Source organism: Antennarius striatus, chromosome 2, assembly GCF_040054535.1.
Source record: "Antennarius striatus isolate MH-2024 chromosome 2, ASM4005453v1, whole genome shotgun sequence".
Classification (NCBI taxonomy): Eukaryota; Metazoa; Chordata; class Actinopteri; order Lophiiformes; family Antennariidae; genus Antennarius; species Antennarius striatus.
The window spans coordinates 1,856,203-1,871,453 of NC_090777.1; the positions used below are offsets into that span (position 1 = coordinate 1,856,203).

Here is a 15,251-nt window from a genome sequence, read left to right on the forward strand (position 1 = left end):
TGGTAGACTTTAGGTTAGATGGTAGACATTTGGTTAGATGGTAGACATTAGATTAGATGGTAGACATTAGATTAGACGGTAGACATTAGACATTAGATTAGATAGTAGATAGTAGACATTAGATTAGACGGTAGACATTAGATTAGATGGTAGACATTAGATTAGACGGTAGACATTAGACATTAGATTAGATAGTAGACATTAGATTAGACAGTAGACATTAGACATTAGATTAGATAGTTTATAGTAGACTTTAGGTTAGATAGTAGATAGTAGACATCAGACTAAGTCTTCTGCAGAATCCGTTTCATGTTTTGTGTGACTGTGACCCAGTAGAACCCTCGAACCCGGTCAGATGGATGTGTGTTGTCTCGGTGTAATAGTGTCTGCAGTAGCCGTCATGATGAGTGAAGGTTTCTTGAGGTTTCTGAATTATTCAAGGACGAGTTTCAAACAGTCCTAAAGTGTGATTAAGAGACGTTCAGTGCTGCTGAAACAATGAGTCAGTAAAGTGTTTTTCTCAGCTCTCACCCCCTCTTCCATCTGATGCCCTTTCATTCCTCTCACTTCTTCCCTGACGCTTGCCCCCCTCCCCTCCACATAATAAAGTTATTACATGTAATAGAATCCTGGGAGAAGTCAGGAGGATAAACCAGTGTTCCTTCACAGCGTCTTGTGAAGCGTTTCTCTCGTCGGAGTCGGCGGCAGCACAGAGGCTCCCGACTCAAACCATCCTATAGAATGAGCACAAACCCTGCTGCATTGGGTAAAGAAAGAGCTGTTTAACCACCAGGGCTGGGGGGCAAGGGGGCTGGGGGCAGTTTGTTCTCCTGTAGGGAAACTAATGGGCAGTGAAGATGACAGCAGGACTCATGTGGACCAAAGCCTTCAAGTCTCGTCTATGACACAAACACCTCCTGTGTAGTACGACACCTCCCACCAGGGTCCCCAGCGACCCCCATCCAACCCAGACCCTGTGGTGGCATGAGGCATTATGGGATGTTTAGGGAAGAATGTGTGTCTCTGTGATGTCTAGTGAATGGAAAGGCCTTCTGATGAATGGCACCAGTGCAGGTTTAACTTTAACAGACGTGTTTCACACACACACACACACACACACACACACACACACACACACACACACACACACACCGAACACACACACACACACACACACACACACACACACACACACACACACACACACACACACACACACACACACACACACACACACACACACACACACACACACACACCTCTAGTGTGATGGAGGGGCCACAGCCTTCATACAGCGGTCCAGAGGCCCGGGGGCTGTTCATTAATATAGATGGGGTTTTTATAGGAATGGCTGTTGGTTGAATTATTCAGCGGGTTCAGGCAGACGTATGGGCAGCCCCTTCAGTAGCGCGGCTAACGCAACACGTAAATGCATACTGTGGGGCAGGTGAAGCAGAGCAATGAGCCGCGACTCTGCTGCGCGTGAGAAGAGTAATGGGACGAGGCCTGAAAGGCCCTAAATCACCAGCTGTAATAGTGTCACCAGGGCACCAACAACCACACTCACTCGCTAAATATGAAGCTGACATTTCAAAAGATAGATCACGCATGTGACACCAAACACGGGAATAATACGATCGTACATGAGATGCATGTTGGGATTCGACCCCAGCCTGTGTGGATGATGAAGATAGAAGGTGATGAAGATGATGATAGATGATGAAGATGATAGATGATGATGATAGATGATGATAGATGATGATGATAGATGATGATAGATGATGATGATGATCGATGATGATGATGATAGATGATGATGATGATAGATGATGATGATCGATGATGATGATCGATGATGATCATAGATGATGATGATAGATGTCAGTCATCTGTCAGTCATCTTCAAATTACCACCGCTGTATCCGCCGCAGCGGCTCACGGGGAGCCGGAGCCTATCTCGGCGGCATAGGGTGTGAGGCAGGGGACACTTTGGGCACGACGCCAGTGCACTGCGGTGATAGATGATGATAGATGATAATAGATGATGACGATAGATGAAGATGATAATGATGACGATAGATGATAATAGATGATGACTATGATGACGGTAGATGATGATAGATGATGACGATAGATGATGACGATAGATGATGACGATAGTTGATGACGATAGATGATGACGATGGATGACGATAGATGGATGACGATAGATGGATGACGATAGATGGATGACCATAGATGATGACGATAGATGATGACGATAGATGATGACGATAGATGATGACGATAGATGATGACGATAGATGATGACGATGGATGAATACGATAGATGATGACGATAGATGATGACGATAGATGGAAGACGATAGATGTCGATAGATGATGTCGATAGATGATGTCGATAGATGATGATAGATGATGATGTAAATGTTGTGTAAAGCAAACAGCAAGACAGGACCAAGGAAGGAGGCGACACAAAGCTGTAGTGAGAATAGAAGTGAACTCTGAAGACGTGTGATTGGCTCCTGCACGCAAAAAAACGATTAATGACAAACTATGAATGCAGAACGTGGATCTCATCCATCTGGCACACACACACACACACACACAAGCACACACACACACACACACACACACACACACACACACACACACACACACACACACACACACACACACTGGATGCACTCAGCCTACATGGAGATAAATGAGGGTCTGGTTGTGCGATCAGGTACATTAAGTCATCCTGTCAGTGAGGCCACGCAGTTAGTGTTGCTCTCAGAGTGATGCTGATGTTGGCTTCATTCTGTTGTTCAGTAATGTGATGCTGCAGAGACAAACACACACACACTCACACACACACACACTCACACTCACACTCACCTCACACTCACACACACACCAGCTCATTTTACCAGAATAATAATGTATTTTTGGAATATCACTGTTAGAATATGTCAGAGATGGTAGCGGAAACAAGACAGCGGCGCTCCACCAAAGCATCATTACTCACATTATCTGCTGCTGTTAGGGTGTGTTCATAACACCCTGAATTATTTATAACCTTCACTACATTAACCAATGATCGCTTTAACTGCATATTACTTCAGTGATGAAATGTTCCTGCTGCAGCGGCTGCATTTGATTACCTTTACTGTACAGACTGCTTTTAGTTAACTGGTATGACTGACAAAACAGCAAGGTTTAATCATCACCATGGCCTGTGTGGATTGGACACGGGTGGATATTTATGTTAGCAGATTGTTTCAGTCAGGAAGTCAATCAAAAAGGCTTTTTGAGAAAGATTTTTTAATAATGGTGATTACTTTGATCACCAAATTAAAGTGATTAAATGAATGCTAGGTCGCTATAGATCTGTCCGTTATGACTTCTCCATTGATGTTCTCAGCATTTAGCCACGTCCCTCTCTGCAGTGTTAATTATGGAGTTGTACTGTATATCTCCTCCAGAGCGTTCCATTACGCCGTGTCTCCTCTAGAGCATTTCATTATGCTCTTCCAGAGCGTTCCAGTACGCTTGTGTTGTGTTTTATGTGTTTCTCTGGTGATGTAAATGTTGTCGAGACGGTCTTGTTTGAATTTCAATTATTAGATGTCAGTCTACAGATTTATTGGAAAGGTAGCAAGGCTAGAAGTTTAGGAGCAGGGTTCAAGTTGTTCTATCTTGGTGTAGATGGGAAGAGAAATGGAGGAGGAGTTATCTTGAAGGAGGAGTTTGTTAGGAATGTCCTGGAGGTAAAAAGAGTGTCAGATAGAGTGATGAGTCTGAAGCTAGAAATAGAAGGTGTGATGTTCAATGTTGTTAGTGGGTATGCTCCACAGGTAGGATGTGAGCTGGAGGAGAAGGAGAAATTCTGGTCGGACCTTGATGAAGTGATGCAGAGCATTCCTTCTGGAAGTGAGAGAGTTGACTTCAATGGACATGTTGGTGCAGGAAACAGAGGTGATAAGGAGGTGATGGGCAGGTTTGGTATCCAGGAGAGGAACGCAGAAGGACAGATGGTAGTTGACTTTGTAAAAAGGATAGATTGGCTGTAGTGAATACTTTCTTCCAGAAGAGGCAGGAACATAGAGTGACCTATAAGAGTGGTGGTAGGAGCACACAGGTAGACTACATCTGGTGTAGACGGTGTAACCTGAAGGAGATCAGTGACTGTAAAGTAGTGGTAGGTGAGAGTGTAGCCAAACAGCATAGGATGGTGGTGTGTAGGATGACTCTGGTGGTAGGAGAGTACTTGGTGTGTCATCTGGAAGGAAAGTAGATAAGGAGACTTGGTGGTGGAATGAGGAGGTACAGGAGTGTATACAGAGAAAGAGGTTAGCTAAGAAGAAGTGGGACACTGAGAGGACTGAGGAGAGTAGACAGGAGTACAGGGAGATGCAGCGTAAGGTGAAGGTAGAAGTAGCAAAGGCCAAACAAGGAGCTTATGATGACTTGTATGCTAGATTGGACAGTAAGGAGGGAGAGACTGATCTATACCGGTTGGCAAGACAGAGAGACAGAGATGGGAAGGAGGTGCAGCAGGTTAGGGTGATTAAGGATAGGGATGGACGTCTATTGACAGGTGCCAGTAGTGTGATGGGAAGATGGAAAGAGTACTTTGAAGAGTTGATGAACGTGGAAAATGAGAGAGAACAAAGACTAGAAGAGGTGACTGTTGTGGACCAGGAAGTAGCAAAGATTAGTCAGGATGAAGTGAGGAGGGCACTGAAGAGGATGAAGAGTGGAAAGGCAGTCGGTCCTGATGATATACCTGTAGAGGTATGGAAGTGTCTAGGAGAGGTGGCAGTAGAGTTTCTGACTGGGTTGTTCAACAGGATCTTAGATACTGAGAAGATGGCTGAGGAATGGAGGAGAAGTGTGCTGGTGCCCATTTTTAAGAACAAGGGAGATGTGCAGAGTTGTGGCAACTACAGAGGAATAAAGCTGATGAGCCATACAATGAAGTTATGGGAGAGAGTAGAACATTTGTGAGCAGCAGTATGGTTTCATGCCAAAACAGAGTACTACAGATGCAGTATTTGCTTTGAGGATGTTGATAGAGAAGTACAGAGAAGGCCAGAGGGAGCTGCATTGTGTTTTTGTAGATCTGGAGAAAGCTGATGACAGGGTGTCCAGAGAGGAACTGTGGTATTGTATGAGGAAGTCTGGAGTGGCAGAGAAGTATGTTAGAGCGGTGCAGGACATGTATGAGGACTGTAAGACAGTGGTGAGGTGTGTGTAGGTGTGACAGAGGAGTTCAAGGTGGAGGTGGGACTGCATCAGGGATCAGCTCTGAGCCCCTTCTTGTTGCTATGGTGATGGACAGGCTGACAGACCAGGTTAGACAGGAATCTCCATGGACTATGATGTTTGCAGATGACATTGTGATCTGCAGTGAGAGCAGGGAACAGGTGGAGGAGAAGCTAGAGAGGTGGAGGTTTGTCCTGGAACGATTGGTTGATGGAGCACCTGATTGGTTGATGGAGCACCTGATTGGTTCATGTGGCACCTGATTGGTTGATGAAGCACCTGATTGGTTGATGGAGGATGTCCATTAACTCCACAGGATGTCAGAGCATCACCTGACCTGAAGACACACACAAGTTTTACATTTAGAACGAAGCAGAAGCACTGTGTGTGTGTGTGTGTGTGTGTGTGTGTGTGTGTGTGTGTGTGTGTGTGTGTGTGTGTGTGTGTGTGTGTGTGTGTGTGTGTGTGTGTGTGTGTGTGTGTGTGTGTGTAACAGTCTCCCGTTCTTTCCTTTCACTAAATATTTTTTGCAGTGTGCTGATTGGATCAAGAATAGTACTGAAGGAACAGATTCCATTATTAACGTGACATCATGACTTTATTACCCATCATTCTTATGGTTGTAGTTGAATCTGTAATCACAGCTGGAGGGTGTGTGAATGATTTATTATTCTCACTGTCTAGTGATAAATCACGGTGACCCTGTCTGATTGTTGTCAGTGACTCAGCGCCAATAAACTGGCTTGAAAATGTGACGGTTAGGGTTCGGGGTTAGTCTTGGGGGTTAGTCTTGGGGGTTAGGGTTGGGTTAGGGTTGGGTTGTGGTTGTGGTTGTGGTTGGGGTTAGGGGTTAGGGTAATACAGACGTGGCTTTTTTCTCTGTGGATCTACTTCCTATTTGTCAGCAGGACACACCTGTTGGAGACGGGTTTGCCGACGGACACACCTGCTGGTCTGATGCTGCGTCTGAAGCGTCGTTTCAGAACACATGTTAACACGTTACCTAATTGTCCATCTGTGTCACGTAAGACTGAAGCGTTCATGTTTCCGGTGCTCCTTGACAACAGATTGACGACTGTAAAACACAAAGCGAGATGAGGGACACGTAACGACAAGCGGTTCAGGTTGATCAAGACTAATGCAGATCTAGTCTGCAGGTGTAACAAATCTCTGACAAGCACACATTTAATCTGCGTCTAGAACACCTGAGGGTTCTATCGCACCAGCTCTACTGCTAAGAACATCTTAAACGCTTCCTGCTTCACAGAACAACACTTTCTGTAGGAATTTGTCTTCATTCAGGACAGAAGAGCTCCGAAATGTTTCAGTGATTACTACGTTTTTGTGACCACGGGGACGTCCATATCGAGTTCTGGTTACATGTTTGTTGTAATTGGGCACAAAACACTGCAGGTTGTCACTGTGATTTATGTGCAACCCTAGAAATCCCCCTTTTTATGTTTTTATGTCTATTCTATGTAGATATGGAATGAAAATGCGATACAAGCAGTGTTTCAGACATTTCCAAGTGATTCGATTCATAACGAAGTTCCCTCCTCTTCCTCCACTTATTGGAGAACACGCTCCCCCCACTGACCAGCAACATCCAGCACTTTATTTAAATTAAACCAATTAGCCTAATTGTGAGAGTTAGATTAATAATGTCAAAAAAAACGTGGACATTGTTCCACTTGTTCTGAAATCTACTTTTTTTATTCACCGCAGAATTTGATTGGTTAATTCTTGAAGCCTCAGTTTAAACTATATTTTTATGAAATCTACCTTTTCTAAACAAGTGTGTAATGGAGCAAAGCTCCATAGGAGGTAGATTCAGCTCTACTTCACTACTCCCTCTTTGACAAATCATTTGGATCCACGTTGGTCCGATCTACGCTGTCATCACGCTGCTGCTGAGACGGAACCACAAATCAATGTTACCATGGCAACCACAGTTAAGGAGTTTAAAGGAAACACTGACATGGAAAATCATATGTTATTAGCATGATGCTAACAGCTGCACACGTCGAAAGGGATTCACTCTCAAGCTCATTTACATCCATAAAACATAACCTGAACCTTAACCCAAACCCTAATCCTGAACCTAACCCCAACCCATTAACTCCTTACCCATAACCCTAACTCCTTACCCCTACCCCTAACCCCCTAACCCTAACCCCCTAACTCCTTACCCCTAACCCCCTAACTCCTTACCCCTAACCCTAAGTCCTTACCCCTAACCCTATCTCCTTACCCCCTAACTCCTTACCCCCTAAGTCCTTACCCCCTAAGTCCTTACCCCCTAAGTCCTTACCCCTTACCCCTACCCCTTACCCCTAACCCCCTAACCCTTACCCCTAACCCCCTAACCTTACCCCTAACCCTAACCCCCTACCCCTAACCCTAACCCCCTACCCCTAACCCCCTACCTCCTTACCCCTAACCCCCTAACCTTACCCCTAACCCTAACCCTAACCCCCTACCCCTAACCCCCTAACCTTACCCCTAACCCTAACCCCCTACCCCTAACCCCCTAACCTTACCCCTAACCCTAACCCCCTACCCCTAACCCCCTAACCCTTACCCCTAACCCTAACCCCCTACCCCTAACCCCCTAACCTTACCCCTAACCCTAACCCCCTACCCCTAACCCCCTAACCCTTACCCCTAACCCTAACCCTTACCCCTAACCCCCTAACCCTTACCCCTAACCCTAACCCTTACCCCTAACCCTAACCCTAGTATCATGACAACCTTCAGACACACTTCTATCACACGTCATTTCTCTCCAGGTGGAAGCTAAAACATTCTCTTTCAGTCGAGAGCAGCAGAGCCTAAATATTGAAGTAATTTTTCAAATGAGGAGAAGTCTTATTTTTCTAAATGATCTCGTGCGCACTTGCTTATTAATTTGCACAACGGGAATTTTGATGTGATATTATGTTTCATTGCAAAATATTCAAAAATACGAGGCTTTTTCACGGCAATTTGTAGAAAATAACATGGAGAATTGTCCATTCTGGGCCGATAAACAGGAGGATCTCGTTGAATGTCATTGCTGACTGTGAGCAGCTCAGCGGGTAGACGGACCCGACTGTCTGGTGCCTAAACAGAACACTATTAAAGGTTTTATGTTATTAGGAACTTTTTGGCATGATTTATACCGAATGCAGTGTGTGTTTGGATGTGATGGGAACTTTTCTCTATTGTCTCCTCTTTCATCGTCAGACACGACAACGTTCAGCAAACACGCGTCTGACATGTGATGGCAGCAGCAACTGGAGTGAATCGTTTTAATGAGAGCTGGGTTCTAGCTATCCACGTTCTGATCGTCTGGACAGCTGCCTTTACGCTGTCGGAGACACTTAAAGGGATTGGAGCCATTTTTATTTTTATGTTGTTAGATTCATCATACAGAACATCACCTTAGTTTCAGTCCAAATAATTTTATACATTTAATACTATCAATTACATTTGATGCTGTCTCTAGACCTGTTTGTGTTTCTAGTATCTGTGACAGTAGGTCGGTGAGACTGTTGTAGTCGGTGAAACATTCACAGAAATCAGCCAACCAGCTGGAATAAACTGACCAAAGTGTTTGTGGCAGCTCTTCCTGAACAAATGAACCTCCCTGTGTGATCAGGGCCTTCAGAGAACATCATCCTGAACGTCCAGGTGGTGATCGATCTTGTCCCACTATGGTTCAGTTGGCCTGGTTGTTTCTACAGTCGTCTGGAGTCAGAAGCCTGTTGTCCTGTTCCAGAGATGCTTTATAGCCCCCAGGGGAACTAAGGTGTCTCCTCCCTCCTGCAGTCTGCATGTCTTCACGGAGCTCCATTACTAAGTGCTCCAGGTGGAGGATTCATTTAGAAAACTCCAGGCCATAGACTGTGACCATCAGTGACGACCCCAGCCGTAAATCCACTGTAAAACTTTCATCTGGACAGTTATTCGTTCTGTCACAATTTATAGATGTTTTGGAACGTGTTCAAGGCCTCTGGTGTTCGTGCAGCGAATCGTATCGATCCGTCATTAAGCCAAGGTTAGTCCTCTACTGCGCGTGTGGACCTCCAGAAGGTACATGTCTGTCATCTGGGAATGAAGATACAAGGGGCCTCTGGTCACATGACCAGAATGAGAGCCAACAGGTACAGCTAACATACAGGTAGACCTCCATCTACCCAAGGTACAGGTAGTCCTCAACTTACAAACACAACTGGTTCTGACAGGCTGTTCATAGCTGAATTGTTCATAAGTCGTTATTTATTACATTTCAATCTCTAATCTCCATTTGAGCTCATTGAAAAGTCATTACTACTCTAAAAACTAAGTAGTGTCATTACTACTCTAAATACTAAGTAGTGTCATTACTACTCTAAATACTAAGTAGTGTCATTACTACTCTAAATACTTAGTGTCATTACTACTCTAAATACTTAGTGTCATTACTACTCTAAATACTAAGTAGTGTCATTACTACTCTACTAAGTAATGTCATTACTACTCTACTAAGTAATGTCACTACTCTAAATACTAAGTAGTGTCATTACTACTCTAAATACTAAGTAGTGTCATTACTACTCTAAATACTAAGTAATGTCATTACTACTCTAAATACTAAGTAGTGTCAGTACTACTCTAAATACTACATTGTGTCAGTACTACTCTACCAAGTAATGTCATTACTACTCTAAATACTAAGTAGTGTCATTACTACTCTAAATACTAAGTAGTGTCATTACTACTCTAAATACTAAGTAGTGTCAGTACTACTCTAAATACTAAAGTAGTGTCATTTTGACTCTAAATACTAAGTAATGTCATTACTACTCTACTAAGTAATGACACTACTCTAAATACTAAGTAGTGTCATTACTACTCTACTAAGTAATGTCACTACTACTCTAAATACTAAGTAGTGTCATTACTACTCTACTAAGTAGTGTCATTACTACTCTACTAAGTAGTGTCATTACTACTCTACTAAGTAGTGTCATTACTACTCTAAATACTAAGTAGTGTCATTACTACTCTAAATACTAAGTAGTGTCATTACTACTCTACTAAGTAATGACACTACTCTAAATACTAAGTAATGTCATTACTACTCTACTAAGTAATGTCACTACTACTCTACTAAGTAATGTCACTACTACTCTAAATACTAAGTAGTGTCATTACTACTCTAAATATTAAGTAATGTCATACTACTCTAAATACTAAGTAGTGTCATTACTACTCTAAATACTACATTGTGTCAGTACTACTCTAAATACTACATTGTGTCAGTACTACTCTAAATACAAAGTAATGTCATTACTACTCTAAATACTAAGTAGTGTCATTACTACTCTAAATACTAAGTAGTGTCATTACGACTCTAAATACTAAGTAGTGTCATTACGACTCTAAATACTAAGTCGTGTCATTACTACAGACTGACCCGGACACGTGACCTCGTGCCTCCAGTCTACTGATGCCCCACTGAACAGCTGATCTGTTCATAATGACGAAATCATTTTTTCTTTACTTTCCAGCTGAACCATTAAAGGAGAGAAAGACGGTTTTTACTGGTTTACTGTTGGAATCTGTGAAGAAACAACCGGACAGGATTAGCAAAACAGTCTTTTTATTAGAAATATCTTGTATAAAAAAGAACATGCTCTACACATTTTATTTTTTCTATAGATAATTCATAAATATCCAGGCACTGTAATTCTTTTTATGTTTTTTTAAAATAATTTAGTACATAAAGCAGACATGATCAATTCATTGAATAACGTACATTAACTTGCCATTTAATTTCATTCAGCACTTACATATTTTATTTTGTAACACAGACAAAGCGTTTTTAGAAAAAAATAACGGGGTGGGGCCAAAAGCCAGTAAATGATCATAACCACAAACACAAACAATCTCACAAACAATACTCTGTCAAATGATCAACTTCTGTTGAAGCGGAGAGTCGTTCGTAAAACCAAAAAATCATTTATTTCTAACTCTCTGCTGTAGTTTTCCCTCTGGACATTAAACCTTTTCTCCAATCGATCGATGATTGATGATTGACTTGACATGCAACACGTATAATTCTGAACTGCTGACGTAACATTTGAGTTCCAGAGTTACTGTTTCAGACAAATACTTTAGAGACTGCAGACAGACATGGAGTTTTACACGTAATCCTAAATTATACATCTCATCATGTGTGAACAGAACGTTTGGAAGTTAAACCTGTAGAGATCCATGGTGGGGGGGGGGGGCAGGACTGGTTTAATGAGGCACAGGATGGAGGCTCTGGCCCCTATTTATCAATCACCAATGCGTCCCGTTATTGATCTGGAAATGAGGAGTTGAGTCATCTCTTCGTGTGGAGATGAACCTCAGTTCCTTTGGACCAGCAGGGAGGAAGACTCCCGAATAACCCTGACCTTCATCCCCACCGGGGTCCTGACCTCTGACCTTTTAGCTGCTTAAACCTCTTTGGACTTAAATGTAACGTCTTTTCAGGCAGTGATAAACTTTCAAAATGATTTACTGTTGCTGAGATGCTGTCACTGAGTGCAGGTCCGACCAGATTTCATTTACGTGGAAAATGTGAGTTCATGAATGAACATCCGTGTGTTAAAGGTCATGGGACACGTAGGACATCCCATAACTGCAGCGCTCATCCAAGATTCCATTTAATCCAGTAGATCTGTGTCACTCAAACATCCATCCATCATCCATCCATCATCCATTAAGCCAAGAGGACGTGTTATTACAGTGTAATAGATTTAATTCTGGTGGAGGACATTTAACAACTAATTTTCATCCTCGGACGTCGTCTGATAAATAAGGGCCAGTGAATGTGGGGTGTAGAGGATGTGGGGTGTAAGTACTGACACTGTGATGGGGGGGGGGTTTCCATGGTAACGGTTTAGCTCCTGTATGTCTGACGCGACTTGTGGTTCCACTGGTTGTCATGACAATCCAAAATGACATCACGGTGACCGACAACATGACACGTGTTGCATTCCATAGACGTTGACGACACAGCACAGCACACGTGATGCTCCCACTGCATGCTGGGTACTGTACACTAGGGTTGCCAAGACGATGGAATCTTTATCATTGTGATGAGACATTAATTCAAAGGAATTCACCGGCGTGACGGCGGCTCGTGGAGGAATCCTGGACGTCCTGTAAGGCATGAACAGTTTGGAGATCCTGCAGCTTCAACCAGTAACACCAGTAACACCAGTGACACCAGTGACACCAGTGACACCAGTAACACCAGTGACACCAGTAACACCAGTGACACCAGTGACACCAGTGACACCAGTGACACCAGTAATACCAGTAACACCAGTAACACCAGTGACACCAGTAATACCAGTAACACCAGTGACACCAGTGACACCAGTAACACCAGTGACACCAGTAACACCAGTGACACCAGTGACACCAGTGACACCAGTGACACCAGTAACACCAGTAACACCAGTGACACCAGTGACACCAGTAACACCAGTAACACCAGTGACACCAGTGACACCAGTAACACCAGTGACACCAGTGACACCAGTAACACCAGTGACACCAGTAACACCAGTGACACCAGTAACACCAGTGACACCAGTAACACCAGTGACACCAGTGACACCAGTAACACCAGTAACACCAGTAACACCAGTGACACCAGTAACACCAGTGACACCAGTAATACCAGTGACACCAGTGACACCAGTAACACCAGTGACACCAGTGACACCAGTAACACCAGTGACCAAAACAACCCCCGTGTTTCTCCATAGTTTGATCTTCTAACTGCATCAGACTGAAACCTTCCCTCCACCTGCTGACATCAGAGAAAGGCTTCAGCGCCCCCCTGCGGTACCCCCCAGGAGGAAACACACCTGGTTGGTCCGTTCATCACCTGTGTCTCAGACAGGAAGAGGGAAATGATCCGTCCCATCTCCACCCTGACATCCAATCAGCTCTCGTCTCACCAGCGTTCAGCCTTTATCTGATTCTCCTGATAAAAAAAAAAGATGCCCTCTGGGGTGACAAACTGCCCCGTTTCCACCCAGCCGTGGTGAACGCTCCAGCTTCACGCTCCAGGTGATCCAGGTGACGTCTCTTCAGGTGGTGGCTCCGCCCCATCGGTGGGTTAGATGGCGTGGTTGCTGTAGCTGATGTAGGTCTGCTTGGAGGCCAGCGCTGTGGAGATGAGAGGAGGAACTTTCAGGAAGAACATTCAGAAAGAACGTTCAAGAAGAACATTCAGTAGGATTATTCAGGAAGAACATTGAGGAAGAACGTGAACATTCCTCCTCAATGTTCATGAAGAACTTTCAGGAGGAACATTCAGGAGGAATATTCAGGAAGAACATTCAGGAAGAACGTGAACATTCCTCCTGAATGTTCAGGAAGAACGTTCAGGAGGAACATTCAGGAAGAACATTCAGGAAGAACGTGAACGTTCCTCTTGAATGTTCAGGAAGAATGTTCAGGAGGAACATTCAGGAAGAACATTCAGGAGGAACATTCAGGAGGAACATTCAGGAAGAACGTGAACGTTCCTCCAGAATGTTCAGGAAGAACGTTCAGGAGGAACATTCAGGAGGAACATTCAGGAAGAACTTTCAGGAAGAACGTTAAGGAGGAACATTCAGGAGGAACATTCAGGAAGAACTTTCAGGAAGAACATTCAGGAGGAACATTCAGGAAGAACGTGAACGTTCCTCCAGAATGTTCAGGAAGAACGTTCAGGAGGAACATTCAGGAGGAACATTCAGGAAGAACATTGAGGAAGAATGTGAAAGGAAGAACGTTCAGGAAGAACATTCAGGAAGAACATTCAGGAAGAAAATTGAGGAGGAACGTTCAGGAGGAACGTTCAGGAGGAACGTTCAGGAAGAACATTCAGGAAGAACGTTCCTCCTGAACGTTCAGGAGGAATGTTTTGTTCACTGGTTCAGGTGATTGATCAGAAAGACAGCAGAGGGTGGGGCTGCAGCACACACACACACACACACACACACACACACACACACACACACACACACACACACACACACACACACACACACACACACACACACACACACACACACACACAAGTGTGTTCTCATGCACACACCTGAGGTTCCTCTGTGCACCAATCAGAACATGCAGCAGTCAGAGTGAACATTCAGATCATCAGGTGCAGAGACGCTGTCAGACAGTCTGATCTGAGCTGGGGGGGGCACACCACCGAGCTGCCGACCAGCCCCCAGCTACCTGGGTGGAACCGATGGCAGCAGACGTGGCTCACCTGTCTCCTGCCCTCAGCCAGAGGAGTGTCACCCCCCCCATTAACACATTCTACCATCACCCCCCCATTAACACATTCTACCATCACCCCCCCCCCCATTAACACATTCTACCATCACCCCCCCCATTAACACATCCTACTATCACCCCCCCCTATTAACACATTCTACCATCACCCCCCCCATTAACACATTCTACCATCACCCCCCCATTAACACATCCTACCATCACCCCCCCATTAACACATCCTTCCATCATCACCCCCCCATTAACACATCCTACCATCATCACCCCCCCATTAACACATCCTACCATCACCCCCCCATTACCACATACTACCATCACCCCCCCATTAACACATCCTACCATCACCCCCCCATTAACACATCCTACCATCACCCCCCCATTAACACACCCTACCATCACCCCCCCATTACCACATCCTACCATCACCCCCCCATTAACACATCCTACCATCACCCCCCCATTAACACATCCTACCATCACCACCCCATTAACACATCCTACCCCCCCCCATTAACACATCCTACCACCCCCCCCATTAACACATCCTACCACCCCCCCATTAACACATCCTACCATCACCCCCCCATTAACACATCCTACCACCCCCCCATTAACACATCCTACCACCACCACTTCTACACCACCAACATGAAATATGGTCTGCCCTGTTCCGCCTGTTG

The 15,251-nt window shown here is 44.4% G+C and overlaps 1 protein-coding gene across 1 annotated transcript in view; it reads right to left on the reverse strand.

Annotated features, from left to right (window-relative positions):
• Positions 1–13,021: 13,021 nt before the first annotated feature.
• LOC137611911 (metabotropic glutamate receptor 4-like) overlaps positions 13,022–15,251 on the reverse strand; it is a 152,714-nt gene continuing 150,484 nt past the window's right edge. The window contains exon 11 of the mRNA XM_068340077.1: positions 13,022–13,449. Within this exon, the coding sequence (XP_068196178.1) occupies positions 13,400–13,449 (50 nt within the window). The 3' untranslated portion in view covers positions 13,022–13,399. The remainder of the gene's footprint in view (positions 13,450–15,251) is intronic.